Source organism: Schistocerca gregaria, chromosome 6 (assembly GCF_023897955.1).
Source record: "Schistocerca gregaria isolate iqSchGreg1 chromosome 6, iqSchGreg1.2, whole genome shotgun sequence".
Classification (NCBI taxonomy): domain Eukaryota; kingdom Metazoa; phylum Arthropoda; class Insecta; order Orthoptera; family Acrididae; genus Schistocerca; species Schistocerca gregaria.
In genome coordinates, this window is record NC_064925.1 from 2,042,123 (window position 1) to 2,057,729 (window position 15,607).

The 15,607-nt window shown below is 38.8% G+C and overlaps 1 protein-coding gene across 2 annotated transcripts in view; it reads left to right on the top strand.

Annotated features, from left to right (window-relative positions):
* Positions 1 to 15,006, top strand: part of LOC126279038 (uncharacterized) — a 265,038-nt gene extending 250,032 nt beyond the window's left edge. Inside the window, exon 8 of one of the 2 annotated variants that reach the window (XM_049979441.1) lies at positions 11,459 to 15,006. In XM_049979441.1, the coding sequence (XP_049835398.1) occupies positions 11,459 to 11,539 (81 nt within the window). In that variant the 3' untranslated portion in view covers positions 11,540 to 15,006. The remainder of the gene's footprint in view (positions 1 to 11,458) is intronic. The other variant, XM_049979442.1, reaches the window with a different exon arrangement.
* The last annotated feature ends 601 nt before the right edge of the window (positions 15,007 to 15,607 follow it).

Below are 15,607 nucleotides of genomic sequence, written 5' to 3' on the forward strand. Positions count from 1 at the left end.
GTATTTAATAAAGGAACATGTGAAAATGAAGTTCACTGTTACTTATTTAACTTTGGTATCCTGAGTTTCAGTTCCTGCGCTATCCATGAGTGCTTGGACACTGTGGTGGGGATGATGGTGGTGTGCTACCTGTAGAAATGTGCCAAAATATGGCAGGGACATGATGGTGGGTTGCTAGTTTAGCTTCAGGAAAGCTTTTCCGGGGGAGGAAAAAGAAGCAGAGAAAGGTAAAGGACTATGCAGGTGAGTTGACTGGATAGAAGTTATGTTTAAGTTTGGAGTGGGAGTACAGAAGGGGAGAAAGGCTGGTGGAGGACAAGCAGAAGTGTTGGAATTGGGATACAGAAGTGAAGTATACATTGCAAGGAGAACTACACTCCTGTGTAGTTCAGAAAAGCTGTTGCTAATGGGAAGAATGCAAATGACATGGGCTGTGAAGCAGCCATTTCAGTCAAACTTAAAGTGCTGTGTAGCAAGCTCAGCAGTTGCATGGTCCAGCTGTCTCTTGACAACACTTTAGTGGTGACTGTTAGTGTGGTCAGACAGTGGTCACACTCACATAGAATGCTACACAGTGGTTGCAGTTAAGCTGGTAGACTACATGGTCACTTTCACAGGTGACGCTGCATTTTATGGCATAGGATATTCCTTTTAAAGGACTGGAGTAGAGGGTAGTGGGATGATGTACGGGACAGATCCTGCATTTGGGTTTTCTATAGGGATGTGCACAATGGGGCAAGGACCTGGGAGCAGTGATGGAATAGGGACAGAAAAGGAATCTGTGTAGATTGGGTGGTGGGTGGAATACCACTATGGGAGAAGTATGGGGATTGATAGGGAGAATGTTTCTCACCCTCTGTTCTGGTCATGAAGATGACATTGATGAATTTGAACCAGATGATGGATTTGGGATGATGGGTAGCTAGGAAATTTTCCTTTGCATGATGCACAAGTATAGGATGGTGCCACACAAGTGCACATGGCCTTACTACAGGTTTGTTTGTAGTTGATACCTTGAAAGGAGAAGTAATTGTATATGAGGATGTAGTAGGTCATGGTGAGCAGGAGGGAGAGTGTATGTTTGAAATAATTAGGATACTGAGAAAGGTGGTGTTAAATGGTGGCAAGGTCATGGCCATTGGGGATGATGATGATCAGGGAGATACTGTCAACTGTGATGAACAAGATCCTGGATGGTACATGAACAAAACATGTGGAGTGTGTCTATGCATAGCTGTATATTTTGTTTTACACCTGTGATGCAGCAGTCACTACTTTCTGGAAATCATTTTACATTGATGATGAATTAGATGGGCTGCCTGCAAACTTTACTTCTGTTCTCCGGGTCTCATTGTAGAATGTTTGTTTGAGACCTGTAAAACTGATGTAATGGAAAAGCTTCCAGTGATGTTCACCACAAACATTTATTATCACTATAAACAATATGATGACAGGTCCCACATGAAATGGTTGTTCACAGGCAGTCAGTTTCACAACCTTACAGAACAGCATGATACCGGAAGATACAGTGCACTTTTTTAATTGAAGTTGGACATGAACATACTCAAGCTGGTATCAAATTACACAGTTAGTACACACAGCAAGTTTCATAACAGTTGATGATATTGCATAGAATTGTTTATAGTTGATACTGACCAATAAAAATTATATAGACAGTCAATAAAAATTTTCTGAGTTTGTGAACTCATTGTCAATATGTAAAATTACTGATGTTTTGGTCACTTGTAGGTGACCTCCTTCAAAGTGTTTTTCTTTTTTTTCTTTGACTGTGACAATGGCCATGGAAGCCTACATTTGTATTTAACAATGTAGACAGATTAAAAAATGTAAGAGAGTTTAGGAATAAACAAAAGATCATACAGCTGTGTTCGGAATAACATTTATGAACACAAGTGCCATCTTTAGATTTATAATTATTCAAGAAAATTTATGCAAATTCTTAATAGCTTCATTATTCAGTTCATAAAAAATAGGGCAACAAGAGTAAAGTGATACATTAAAATCTGGAATCCAACAGGCATAATGGTACAAATAGCAAAATTAATTTCGGGTGAATTCAGACTTTGATTACAATTATTTCTTCAGCTTATTAATTTCAGGGTAGTCAACGTACATTTCTATAAAGTCTGGATGTTGCTATTCTAATGACTGTATCTATATATCCAACTTGACTGATGTAGATTAGCTCAAAGTTTCCTATCTTGTGTAGTAGTAAAGTTTTCAGTTGCATAAAAACTTGTAATTAACATGAATTTAAGCAAAACTAGTTACACAAACAGAATTGCTGCATTGAAAAGAAAAGTCTAAATAACACATATAGGCTAAGTGAGCTGAAGTCTGAGTGAAGTTTTTATATATTCATGTGTATGATACATCAGTTCAATGTACATAACTAATTTTAAAGTGAAAGACATTAATTATTATTAGTATTGCTGCAATAAGAGCACATGGAAGATCTCAGCTTACTTTGTTTTACATGGAGTCTCCCATCATGAACTGTTGTACCTATATATCTATCCAGTGAACAGTTAATTATTACTTCAAGCTTGAGTCATAGTTCTTCTGCATGCTTCTGTCCACAGCTAAAGGTTTCAAATTCATATTTTAGATGTAGTTCACTGAACATATAAAGCTATATACATTTTCCAGTTTCCCTTTTTATTCCAGTAAACATTGTTGTTACAAACACCTCATGGTCAATTATAACAGTTTCAATATGGACATGATAAAAACGGTCAGGTTCTAATCTGCTAAATGCTGTTTGTTCATTGCTGATTGATAATCTAATTTACATTGTTACACAGTCTATCCAAATCAAATATACCTTGAATACAAAGCCCATTAGAATTATTAACAAATCTTCATGTGGAGATAAATGAAAAAGATTTCTGCTTAACAAAAACTTTTGGTTCATCCTTCATCAGTAGTTGTTTTTGGTATTTCAGTTGTCTAGGGAATGATTCCTTGCTGCAAGATGTTTATTGGTTTTTTTGTATGTGATAACATGCTGTATATTAAATGCTTCAGATTTCCTGCTGAAATAATCCTCAAATTTTATTCTTTTCTACAGCATTCAAACATTGCTGACATTACCTACAAAGTGTACAACTTTGTTTTCGCCGACAATGGTAAATAGTGGTTGAAAGAAACAGATCGCAGACATTGGGCAGTTAGCATGGACCTCAGTCAACATTGTTGTTGTTGTCAACATAACCTCAGTCAGTTTGTGTCTGCATCATAAAGTCAGTTTACAAACCTAGTTCTCGTCATTTGTGGGAGATGTTACTGTTTTGTTTAAATATGAAGAAAAAAGCAGCTAAGTCTCATTGAATGCTCTCAGGTATGTATGGTAAGGACGCTATTAGTGAAAGAACATGTCGTGAGTGGTTTCAAAACTTCAAGAATAGTGATTTTAATGTCATAGACTGGCATAGTGGTGGAAGAGAGAAAGTTTTCGAAGATACAGAATTGGAGACATTGCTGAGTAAAGACTCATGTCAAACTCAAGAAGCATTGGCACAATTAGTGGGATTGACACAGAAAGCCATTTCAAAATGTCTCAAGGCTATGGGCATGATTCAGAAAGAAGGAACTTGGGTCCCATGTGAGCTGAAACCAAGAGACGTTGAATGGCATTTGTGTATTTGTGAACAGTTGTTTCAGAGACAAAAACTGAAGGGATTTCTGCATCACATTGTGGCTGGGAATGAAAAATGGGTTCATTATGATAACCCTAAATGCAAACAATCAGGGGGTTGTCACGGCCATGCTTCCATGACGATGGCCAAACCGAATAGTCATGGGTCCAAGATCGTGCTCTGCATTTGTTGGGACAAGTTCGGCATCCTGTACTATGAGGTGTCAAAACCAAGTGAAATAATCACATGTGCTCATTATCGAACACGATTAATGCATTTTAGCAGCGCATTAAAAGAGAAATGGCCGCAATACAGCGAGAGGCACGATAAAGTGATTTTGCAGCACAACAATGCTTGACCCCACGTTGTAAAAGAGGTCAAAATGGGAAGTTCTACACCACCCACCATATTCTCCAGACATTACTCCCTCTGAGTATCACCTGCTTAGATCAATTTAGATCAATGGCACATGGCCTGGCTCACCAACACTTCCGATCTCATGAAGAAGTTACAAATTGGATTGATTCATGAATCGCTTCAAAAGATGAACAATTTTTCCGACGCGGGATTCATACACTGCTCAAAAGATGGGAGAAAATAGTGGCCAGTGAGGGCAAATACTTTGAATGATACATGGGTAACCAATTTGTTTCATTAAAGCCTCAAATGTTGGGGAATAAAGGGCAGAAGCAAAGGTGTACAACTTGTATTTTACACAGTTTCATAATTTTTATAACATACAGGTCTTAGCATGTTTTCTGCACACAGTCCAAAATGGAACTGTTGAAAAAAAACTAAGTGCTCACAGTAAGTGCGCCCAAGTATTAGTGTGTTAATTTATACATAATTTCCCCAAAAGTTCCCTAGTCGTACTGTAATCATTGGTGGAGACTAAAATCAACCGCCAGTTAATTGGGAAAATTACAGTGTTGGTAGTGGGGGGTGTGATACAGCTAAAACAAGCAAAGATTCCAAGACTTACCAAGCGGGAAAGCGCCGGTAGATAGGCACAATAAATAAAACACACAAACACACACACAGAATTTCTAGCTTTCGCAACCAGCGGTTGCTTCTTCAGGAAAGAGGGAGGGAGAGGGAAAGACGAAAGGATAAGGGTTTTAAGGGAGAGGGTAAGGAGTCATTCCAATCCCGGGAGCAGAAAGACTTCCCTTAGGGGGAAAAAAGGACAGGTGTACACTCGCGCACACACACACACACACACACACACACACACACACACACACACACACACACACACACACATATCCATCCATGTGCGGATGGATGTGTGTGTGTGTGTGTGTGTGTGTGTGTGTGTGTGTGTGTGTGTGTGTGGGCGCGCGCAGCGCGCGCGCGAGTGTACACCTGTCCTTTTTTCCCCCTGTTTGTTGCAACCTGGTACATAAGCAAATAACCAGAGCCACTTCCTCATCCCTTCAAACCCAGAACCTCCCACAGAAGAACCCCAAAAGTGCCCCACTTGTGACAGGATACCTTCCGAGACTGGATCAGACTCTTAATGTGGCTCTCCAGCAGGGATACGACTTCCTAAAATCCTGCCCTGAAATGAGATCCATCCTTCATGAAATCCTCCCCACTCTACCAAGAGTGTCTTTCTGCCATCCACCTAACCTTCGTAACCTCTTAGTTCATCCCTATGAAATCCCCAAACCACCTCCCCTACCCTCTGGCTCCTACCATTGTAACTGCCCCCATTGTAAAACCTGTCCCATGCACCATCCCACCACCACCTATTCCAGTCCTGTAACCCCGAAGTTGTACACAATCAAAGGCAGAGCCACGTGTGAAAGCACCCACATGATTTACCAACTGACCAGCCTACACTGTGAAGCTTCCTATGTGCGAATGACCAGCAACAAACTGTCCATTTGCATGAATGGACACAGGCAGACAGTGTTTGTTGGTAATGAGGATCACCCTGTGGCTAAACATGCATTGGTGCACGGCCAGTACATCTTGACACAGTGTTACACCATCCGGGTTATCTGGATACTACCCACTAACACCAACCTGTCAGAACTCCGTAGGTGGGAACTTGCCCTTCAGTAAATCCTCTCTTCGTTACCCGCCAAGCCTCAACCTCTGCTAATTTCAAGTTGCTGGCGCTCATACCTCACCTGTCATTCAACAACATCTTTGCCTTCGTACTTCCACCTCGACTGACACCTCTGCCCAAACTCTTTGCCTTTACAAATGGCTGCCTGTGTTTGTGTTTGTGTGTGTATGTGAGTGTATACCTGTCCTCCTTTCCCCCCAAGGTAAGTCTTTCAATTTTGTAATATATACAGCAAAGGTCTTGTTGGCCAAAAGCTTATAGTGTGACAATCTTTTTGTTGTGCGTATGTGCAACTCAGCACCTCTGCTATGTCAAACATTTGTCTTGGGTTGGTGTGTATTAAGGTCACTTGGGGCACAATTGGAAGATCATATGTTGGCAAGTCAGGGATAGTTGTGGCTGTTACAGAGAGAAAACATCAGAGGAGATGGAAACTAGGAAAGACAAATTCAAATTTTGTGGAACATACTTAACAGGTAGTATCTATGCAAAGTACATTTTAACATCTATGCTGTTAAAGAAAGGAAACAGTTTAAATCAATAAAAACATAACATAGAATGCAGCTTAGTTATACATGACCAAACACACTTTCCTTCTTTAGCTCCTGAGACACTAGCAAATTCAACTGTAGTGTTAATTTTTAAACGTAGTAACATTCTTTACAATTTAATCACTCTGTCTTATCATGTTATGTGTCTATTGTCTCTGTATTTGTCACTTTGGTGCAAATTACACATTATAACGGTAATTGGACATTCAGTTAACTGACAATGACTAAAGAAACTGAGTCTCTGTGATTAAATAAATAAAGGTTACAAAATTTCATGATAGCATTCCCTTTCTAATATTAAAACCATTTTCTTGCAAGGACTGATAGGAAAATTCTGGTAGTTTATGTATATGTTTGCATCAGATATTTAAGTATATGACCTAAACTTACGAGAGTAGAATGTTTATTTCGTGATTCACCTTCACTTTTGGAATGCAGATGAAAAGAATTCAGCACACTTGATCACCAGGCTCCAACCAGTCAGAGTTTATGCATTGTGATACAATTTTATTGAACTCACTGCATTTTTCACAAATCTGAGATTAATTTCATCCAGTCTATCCATTCCAAACAGATTATTTCAATTGCAAACTCTTTTTGTTTGCCATGAACTAGATTCTGTATGATGAGTCAGTTCTGACATAAAACAACATTTTCAGCCACAACAGTACATTGAAATTATCTGTCCCTTTCCATACTAGTCTTTTTGTTTGCTTCAGTCCTGTCATTAACATTTTCATATTTGGTTTTCTTTTAGAAATGATCCCCAGTTTTACTAACATGTATCGGAAGTCAGAATCACCCCTTACTCACAGTGATGTAACATTTTGTGAGGATAGCTACCATCACTTATCCTGATGTGCTGTTTAAGACCTTCCCGATGTGGTAACTGCTTCCTTGGTTTATGGGTGTTGCATCAGAGAATGTTGTGGAAGCTGCACAATATTTCAACGAGACAGCTGCTCATCATCTTCAGGTGCTGACTGATGTGTTGCTGCAATGGCTTACCAATAGATAGGCAGGCTCGCTAGAGGTGTGCAGGTGCCAAGGGTTAAGGCTATAATGTCATCATAGACAAATCATAGAGCATGGCGACCTCCAGTGCCTCCTGCCGTACAAGCGGGCCACGGGCTTCTCATTTGTGACACGGGAAAAGCACTGCTGCAAACAGCGGCACAGCATGCATGCGGGCAGTGTGTTATCACACAGTTTAAGTGTGTACACTTTGATTCTCCATCTTTACTCAGATTCATCTGACTGCCGCCGATGATGCCGTAGTGCCACTAGTGCTGGTTCCCATGCCTTGCTGAGTTGAAAACCCATGTCTCTATTGATCAGGTTGTTACTCAAATGAATTTTAACTGTATCTTTAATGATGAAATCCCAGTATGAGGAAGTGGATGAAAGGATCTTTGAGTCTCCATAGTTCTTGCTTTGTCTCATGTGAAGACAGTGTTCAGCCACAGCGCACTTTTCTGGCTGACCCAGCCTGTTATGATGTCTATGTTCAACACATCTATCCTTAAAAGTGCAACATGTCTGACCCTGACCAATTTATGATATATCCTTGGTCTCCTTAGACCTAGGTCATCTTTAACAGAACCCAGCACAGTTTGCACTCACACTGGAGTGCGGAAAACACATTTTATTTCATGTTTTTTGAACAATCTACCAATCTTCTACATCTACATCTACATCTACATTTATACTCCACTAGCCACTCAACGGTGTGTGGCGGAGGGCACTTTATGTGCTACTGTAATTACCTCCCTTTCCTGTTCTAGTCGCGTATGGTTCACGGGAAGAACGACTGCCAGAAAGCCTCCCTGTGCACTAGAATCTCTCTAAATTTACATTCATGATCTCCTTCTCCTCAGGAGGTATAAGTAGGGGGAAGCAATATATTTGATACTTCATCCAGAAACGCACCCTCTCAAAACCTGGCGAGCAAGCTACACCGCGATGCAGAGCGCCTCTCTTGCAGAGTCTGCCACTGGAGTTTGCTAAACATCTCCGTAATGCTATCACGTGTACCAAATAACCCTGTGACAAAATACGCAGCTCTTCTTCGGATCTTCTCTATCTCCTCTGTCAATCCCCTGGTACGGATCCCACACTGATGAGCAATACTCAAGTATAGATTGAATGAGTGTTTTGTAAAGGACCAGCTGCCAACATAGGGTAGAAAAACCATCCTCTGGCTTTTCTGGAGCTTTATTGCATGCAGCTTTAAATGCACTACAGATCTGTTTACTGGAGTACCCACTTTGTACAAATATGGAGTGGAGGTGGCTGAGGTCTGCTGATACGCTCCCTTCATCAGAGATAATTGTGGCCCTGTGAATGAGAGTTCGCAACATGCCACTGCGTTGATATGGGTGATGGCAGCTCATAGCTCATAAATGTAAGTCAGTGTGAGTTGGTTTGTGAAACACGCTGTGACACAAGGAACAATCTACCTTTCTGTAGACCAAGACATCAACAAACAGGATCTCTTGATTTTTCTCCACTTCCATTGTGAAGAAAATGCTGGGATGGAGGAAGTTAAGATGTTCCAGAAATGCAGGAAACGTTGCTCCTCCATGTGACCTAACAACAAAGTCAGCAGTGTTGAAACCTAAATGTTTCTGGAGATATGATGACACTGATGAAATGGAATAATTTGATTTGTACCATGGTAGCATTCTGTTAGATTTTAACATTGTTCAGTTCCTAGTGATTTTTGTTTTTGTGTGCTTGTAGCCATTCCAACCCCTGGCAAACTGGTTCAGTAAAAAAAAAATTAAAAACAAAATTACATACAACAAGAATAAGTAAGTTTTAAGGGATTCGTACTATAGTTTGGATACACAGAACTGTCCATATAATTATACATCAGCAGAACTTACATTTACATGATACCTAACTTGAAGAATCATTTGGTAAGTCATAATTCTTATGTAGAGCTTTTCTCACACCATGACAACTACATCCCTAACCACTAGAATAAAAGCAACTGGCCATAGCTGAGTGGGAGTGTTTTTTTGTTTTTTTTTGGGGGGGGGGGGGGGAGTGTCTTTTAGTGGATTTCAGAAATTATATTATTTTTTTAATTACATTGATAATGACTACCAAAATAAAACTGTAATAAGTTCACTGACTGTGAATAACTTAGTGCCAGCTGTATCAGGGACCGATGTCCTATGTGTTAATAACATATGAAAATTTGTGCCAGACCAAGACTCAAACCCAGATTCCCTTCTTATTGTCAGCCATCACCATAACCACTTTGGCTATCCAAGGATGCCTCCCACACCACTCCAAACTTCTATATGTTAAACTAAGATCAATGATGAAACCAAGAGACAATGGTATATGGATTTCAACAGTGTGACATATTGAAGTTTGGATCAGTCTGGGAGGTATACACAGATAGCCTGATGGTAAGGCGACCAGTTGCCATAAGCAAAAAATCCATCTGAGAGTCACAGTCTGGCATAGATTTTTACATATCATCTGTACCTAAAACAGTTGATGCCAAGTTATTCACATTCAGTAAATTTATTTCAAGTTGCATTACTAGTGAGGCTCAGATTAATGCCAATTATAAGTAAATCTCAGCATCACTATACAGTTTGCAGCATCTGAAGACTATAAGTGCATTGGTCATCAAAAATGGGCGCATAAAATGGAGGGTATTTTGCCCCAGTTTGTTTTATCTGTCCATTATAACTTCACAGTCTTGGACTTTGTTATTTGTTGTACATTTACAACAAAGTCAGAAACAGTCTAAGCTTGTAATGGTGTTGCAGGGTAGATTGCCAAGGAAAAAATTCTGTGTGTTGCTTCATTTCCGAGTTTGAAGTTAGCCACTCAGACTGTTAAACAAACAAATTCAAGCAGCCCACCAGAGATGGTGTAACCAAATATGTTCTTTGTGTGGTTTCTTAAAACCAAATAAGAGAGCAATACAAAAATTGGTCATTGGATGGCAGTAATGACTGCACTTAAGCCAAAGGTCAAGCAGTCTCATGCACTATCATCTATGCAGTGAGAACAACTGGCTGTAATTGTACCTGGCACACCACTTGAATTTGCATGCACAATGGTCTGACTGGCTAACTTCTATGCTGATTAACTCAGAACTGGGACAACATGTAGAATTTTTTTCTAGAAAATTATTTCTCAGCACAACCTATGATGCAACACCCTTACAAGCTTATTAGACCATTTCTGAGGACGTTGTAAAATGAATATATACAAGAAGCAGCACATTTACCACCATTCATACTGCAGTATATTAAAGTGGAAACAACTCAGCTGTACATCCAAAATCATGCCTACAATCAACCCTGAGACAACCAGGAAATCAAACTAAATTAAATTATGTAACTTTTATTTTTGTAATTAGAATTATCTATCTCCCACATATGAATTTGTTGTGTGCCTTTAATTTATTTTTGAATGTTAATAACATTGTACCTAACATTCATAACATTCGACTATCTGGTAAAATGGTGGCATGCTTTTATAGTCAATACGCAGTTGTTGGTATTCTTGAATAATAGTCAGTTCAACTCCTTGATACAGGAAGCCAGACTGCAAGCAGCAGCATATGATGGGAGAGGCAACAGGATGGGGGTAAGGAGGAGGCTGCGGCAGGGAAGGGGAAGGATGGTAAGGTATGGATGAGGGATGGTGAAGTGCTGCTGGGGAGCGTGCAGGTGTGCATGGATGAGACGGATAGAGGGTAGGGCCACTAGGTTCAGTCGGGAAGTTAGACAGAGTGTGGGGGAGAGAAGGGGGAGGGGGATAGCGGAAAAGGGGAGAAGTAAGAAGACTGGGTGCATTGGTGGAATAGAGGATTGTGCAGTGCATTCCAGCTCCCCAGCAGCACTTCACTGTTGTCCACCCCTACTTTGCTATCCCTCCCCTCGCCACCCTAGCTTCCTCCTTACCCACACCCAGTTGCCTCTCCCATCATGTGCTGCTCTCTCTCTCTCTCTCTCTCTCTCTCTCTCTCTCTCTCTCTCTCTCTCTCTCTCTCTCTCTGTGTGTGTGTGTGTGTGTGTGTGTGTGTGTGTGTGTGTGTGTGTGTGTGTGTGTGTGTGTGTATTTTTGGTAAAGGCATTATTATGATTACTACTATTTTATTGCCACTGCTAAAGCAAACTTTTTTCTTTATTTTACAGATTCCATTGAAACTGGCTCCTAAAAATGGAGAGAACAGCAGCTTCAACCTAGCATTAAACCCTGCATTCACTTCAGACTGAAACACAGAAGATGAAAGTATGGGGAGTTGTAGGCAAATTCTTGTGGACATTGTGCCAAGTTGTATGGTTTGCACTGAGACAGGATATGTGCATCTTATTGATCTCAAGTTTTGATTTAGTCATGTGAAACCAAAGAGCTATTAACATTCTTATTCTGAAATGTTTCTTCATAGACAACACATAGAATACTGTAGTTCTCTATGTTCTAGTGACCTACAATGGACAGACAATGGGAATTTGCTACATGAGCTGTGCAAATTCAGCAACTGTAAATAGGGAGATGTAAATCTGTAGCAACAAAATCATAAATTATTACAATATTTGTGCATGGTCAGTCCTATCTCCTCATATTTGTGTACAAATGTGACTCCAACTTACATTGGCAGATATTCGAACTAACGCTCCGTGCATTCCACATATGTTCATCACAAAGCATTTGAGAGTCTGTTCAGTATTATAGCTTTTTGTTGTCTACAAAGATTGATAAAACAGCAACTGACTTTTAAACTAGAATGTGTGTGTGTGTGTGTGTGTGTGTGTGTGTGGGGGGGGGGGGGGGGGGGGGGGGGGGGTCTGTGTGTGTATTTTAATAATACAGATAAACAGTTCATAATCAGTGTTCTCTTCATGTACATAAGTGTATCAGTGAGTGTGATGAAAGTTTCATTTCTTTGAATAGCGTAATATGTAGGAGAATTTGACAAATGAAAGACAGAAAGAATGTGGAGTAAATTGTTCAGAACTAACTGTGAGCAATAAGATTTAGTCACTTATCACACTAAATGTTTATGCTATTGCAAATGAACAGTAAAAGATTCATGAGTTTCCGCACTAGAGACTTTTTTCCTTTGGATCTAGAAGACAAAAGCGTACAGAAAAGATGCATTTAAAAATAGCCAAAAAAGAATAAAATTATTGACATCTGCATGCTACAAGAAAATGATTAATGCTCCATATTCTCAGAGTTTGTAATGGAAAAAAATCTCACCAATTCTGATTTAATAACTAAGTTTCCAGTTTTACCTCCATCTTTTATATTGCCCTGAAAACTCTCCTTATGCTTTGTGGAGCTGAAAATTAGGTCTTTTTTTAAATGTTTGGTTTTACAGGTGTTTCACCATCAACAGCTTATACCTAATAGGATACAGTTATTTTCAAATGCAAACAATCCCACTGGATAAACATCCGCAACTGAGCAATATAGCCAGAGGGTACCATACCCCCCACCCTCCCCAGATATTTAAACCAGAACTACTTTCAGGGTATTACTTTCAGGGTATTACATTCCTGTCATTGGGTGTGATACTGCAGATGAATAAGAGACCAAATCTAATAATTTTTACACACACTAGTGCACTTGAGGCACATGGTAATTCCTTTTTGTTTTTTCATGTGTCCTGTAGCATTCATAAAAATTATTATTAGCTTTGGCCTGATGAAGGGCATGTAAAATACACACACACACACACACACAAAAGCACGCGCAACACTTTCAGTTGTTCAAAAATTAGTTGTCTCACACTGCTGTTATATATATGTGACATACATCAGTAAATTATAAGATAGTATTTGTTTCCCCATTTTTTGTTGTTTTCAACCTGGGATGCCCATTATTGTGTAAGTCAGAAATTAATCAGGAAAGTCATCTAGGGTCCAAGAATAGACAAGGCAAATGGAAGGGGATTAAATTTTGGTCTTTGATAGCATTTTATATCTAGTATCTGACTAGTATTTTCTCCCTTTCTGTGCCCCTGCAAGAAGAAGAAGAAGAAGAAGAAGAGTCCACTTCTTGGTTTGCATGAATTTTTCTCTCCATGTTTTATTATAGATTTTATGCATTCAATGAAGTTTTTCCACCAGAAATTTCAAAGTCCAAGAGGTCTTCTGTTTACCTCACTCTTCCATAACCCTGTACCAAGCTCTTCAAACACAATTTCCTTTCACCTGTACTGTTCAGCTGAAGCCTTTATTTATGAATATCGCCATGTAGGTACTGTATACGAGGCACTGAGAAATTTTATCAACTCTCTTTTCTTTCAAATCTGCATACCCACAGCCAACAACTGGACAGCCCTTAAAACTCTTCCAAAAAGTTTCACTGTTGCAATATAAGAATAAAATTCAGGATTCATCTGAAACAGCATCCAAAAGTAACTGTTAACACATTTTTTTAAACTAACAGTAACATTGAAAATCTCCTATAGGCGTGCTAAATAGATGGGAGTTCTCGTTCCCTGTTTGGTGACAGGGGGACTTGAATTTGAAGAGCTCACTATTCATCTTTGACCTGTCCTCTTGTGTGGCTGTTATAAATACACTAAGATGTTCAGTAAAATTGGCATTTGAAACATTTGTAACAGTTCACACAATTATCACATTAGCTACATTCCAGCTTTGAAGCTGCCTCTCTTTTGTTAATGTCTATAATAGTGACCAAATTTTATTCATTAATTACAACACTTCTGTATTCAGATTTTATATTCATCATGTTCTTGCTATCATTCTTTATTGTAATTAAATTTTATTTTAGGTTATACATGTCAAATAATATTAAAGTTTGAATTACAAAAACTTTCAGGAGATATAAAGACAGTCATAGGTATATCAGAACATCAAGTATCAATTGTGGAAGAAACAAACTTGATTTTCACACTTAAGTGCTTGTAACTATACAGCTGGTGTAAGCACACCAAAGTCTGTGCAACGAATGTCAATTCTAAGAAAGGGATAGAAGTAATCATTTTATAAATCTCATATTTGTCTATTACATTAGCTAAAAAACTGAATCCAACTGAATATGTCTCAAAGGTCTAATGGTATTGACTAACTGCTGTGTCACCCTCAGCCCACAGGCGTCACTGGATGCTGATATTGAGGGGCTTGTGGTCAGCACACTGCCCTCGAAACAGTTGTCTGTTTGAGACAGGAGCCGCTACTACCCCATCAAGTGTCAACCCTGTAGCAAGGCCATTTGCATTATATTAGCTAAACAAGAACATAACATTATAAGCCAACTCCTCTGCTGTGCTTAATTCACTATTCCACAATATAAATATCACTTTTATCCTTTCCTGTAGATGATGATATACCATGCACACTTGAATTTCAATCAGTGATTATTTTCTTAAATCAGTTTTGATAAACTGCTTTATATGTTCAGTAGATTTTGAGAAAAATAGAATTCAAAGAACCTTGTTAGTCTAAAGGGCTGCTTTAATTTACTGTCATAATTTTATACATTGTAGTACAAATAATAATGCTTTAATTTAAAGGAAAGTATCATTCAACAGTAAGTTTCCTTTTGTCATATCCATGTCATTTAATTGATACATATTTCATAGTCAGTTTTTATGCTGCAATGTTATTGACTATTTTGCTACTGTGTTAAATTGTTCATATTTTGTGCAATATCAAATTATCAGGCTCAAAGATGGTTGAAATGCTAATAAACAAATATAATACAATGATTTCTGTTTCCCTTGATCTTCACAAATGTTGCTCTTTCCCAACCTATCCCTCTTTTCTCCCAGAGCTAGAAATTAATAGTTCCAAAAGATAGGATTAGTGCTTTCACTTTAAACTGTATTTATTGGTAGCATTGCAATTTCACATCGTGGAGGTAAGTATTTGCAAGCTGTTCTGTCTCTCTGTAATTTTATAATGCAAGGTTACCTACTCATATTTCCTACAACAAGCTTTGGAGCCTGTTTTTTGTACTTCACACTCATTTTCTACAGAAATTTTTGCCCTTCTATTCACAACTTCTGATTTTAAATCAAAATGAACAGAGCATTGTATTTATCATTTCATGTAAGTACTGAGTTCCACTTCATTCTCAAGTATCAGCAAGAGTTGTAACTTAGGTAACAATGTATTGGTAGCTATAGAAGTATAAATAAAAATCACAACATTAAAGGATGAAAACTTGTTTAATATATGGAGTACTAGTGAAGCAAGAAATGCTTCTCAGCATTTAGCACACTTTCATTTTCTCATTACCTTTCAGCTCAAGAGTAAAGAAATATGCGGAAATTTTCTGCAATCTGTAATGCTTTTAGGACTGATACT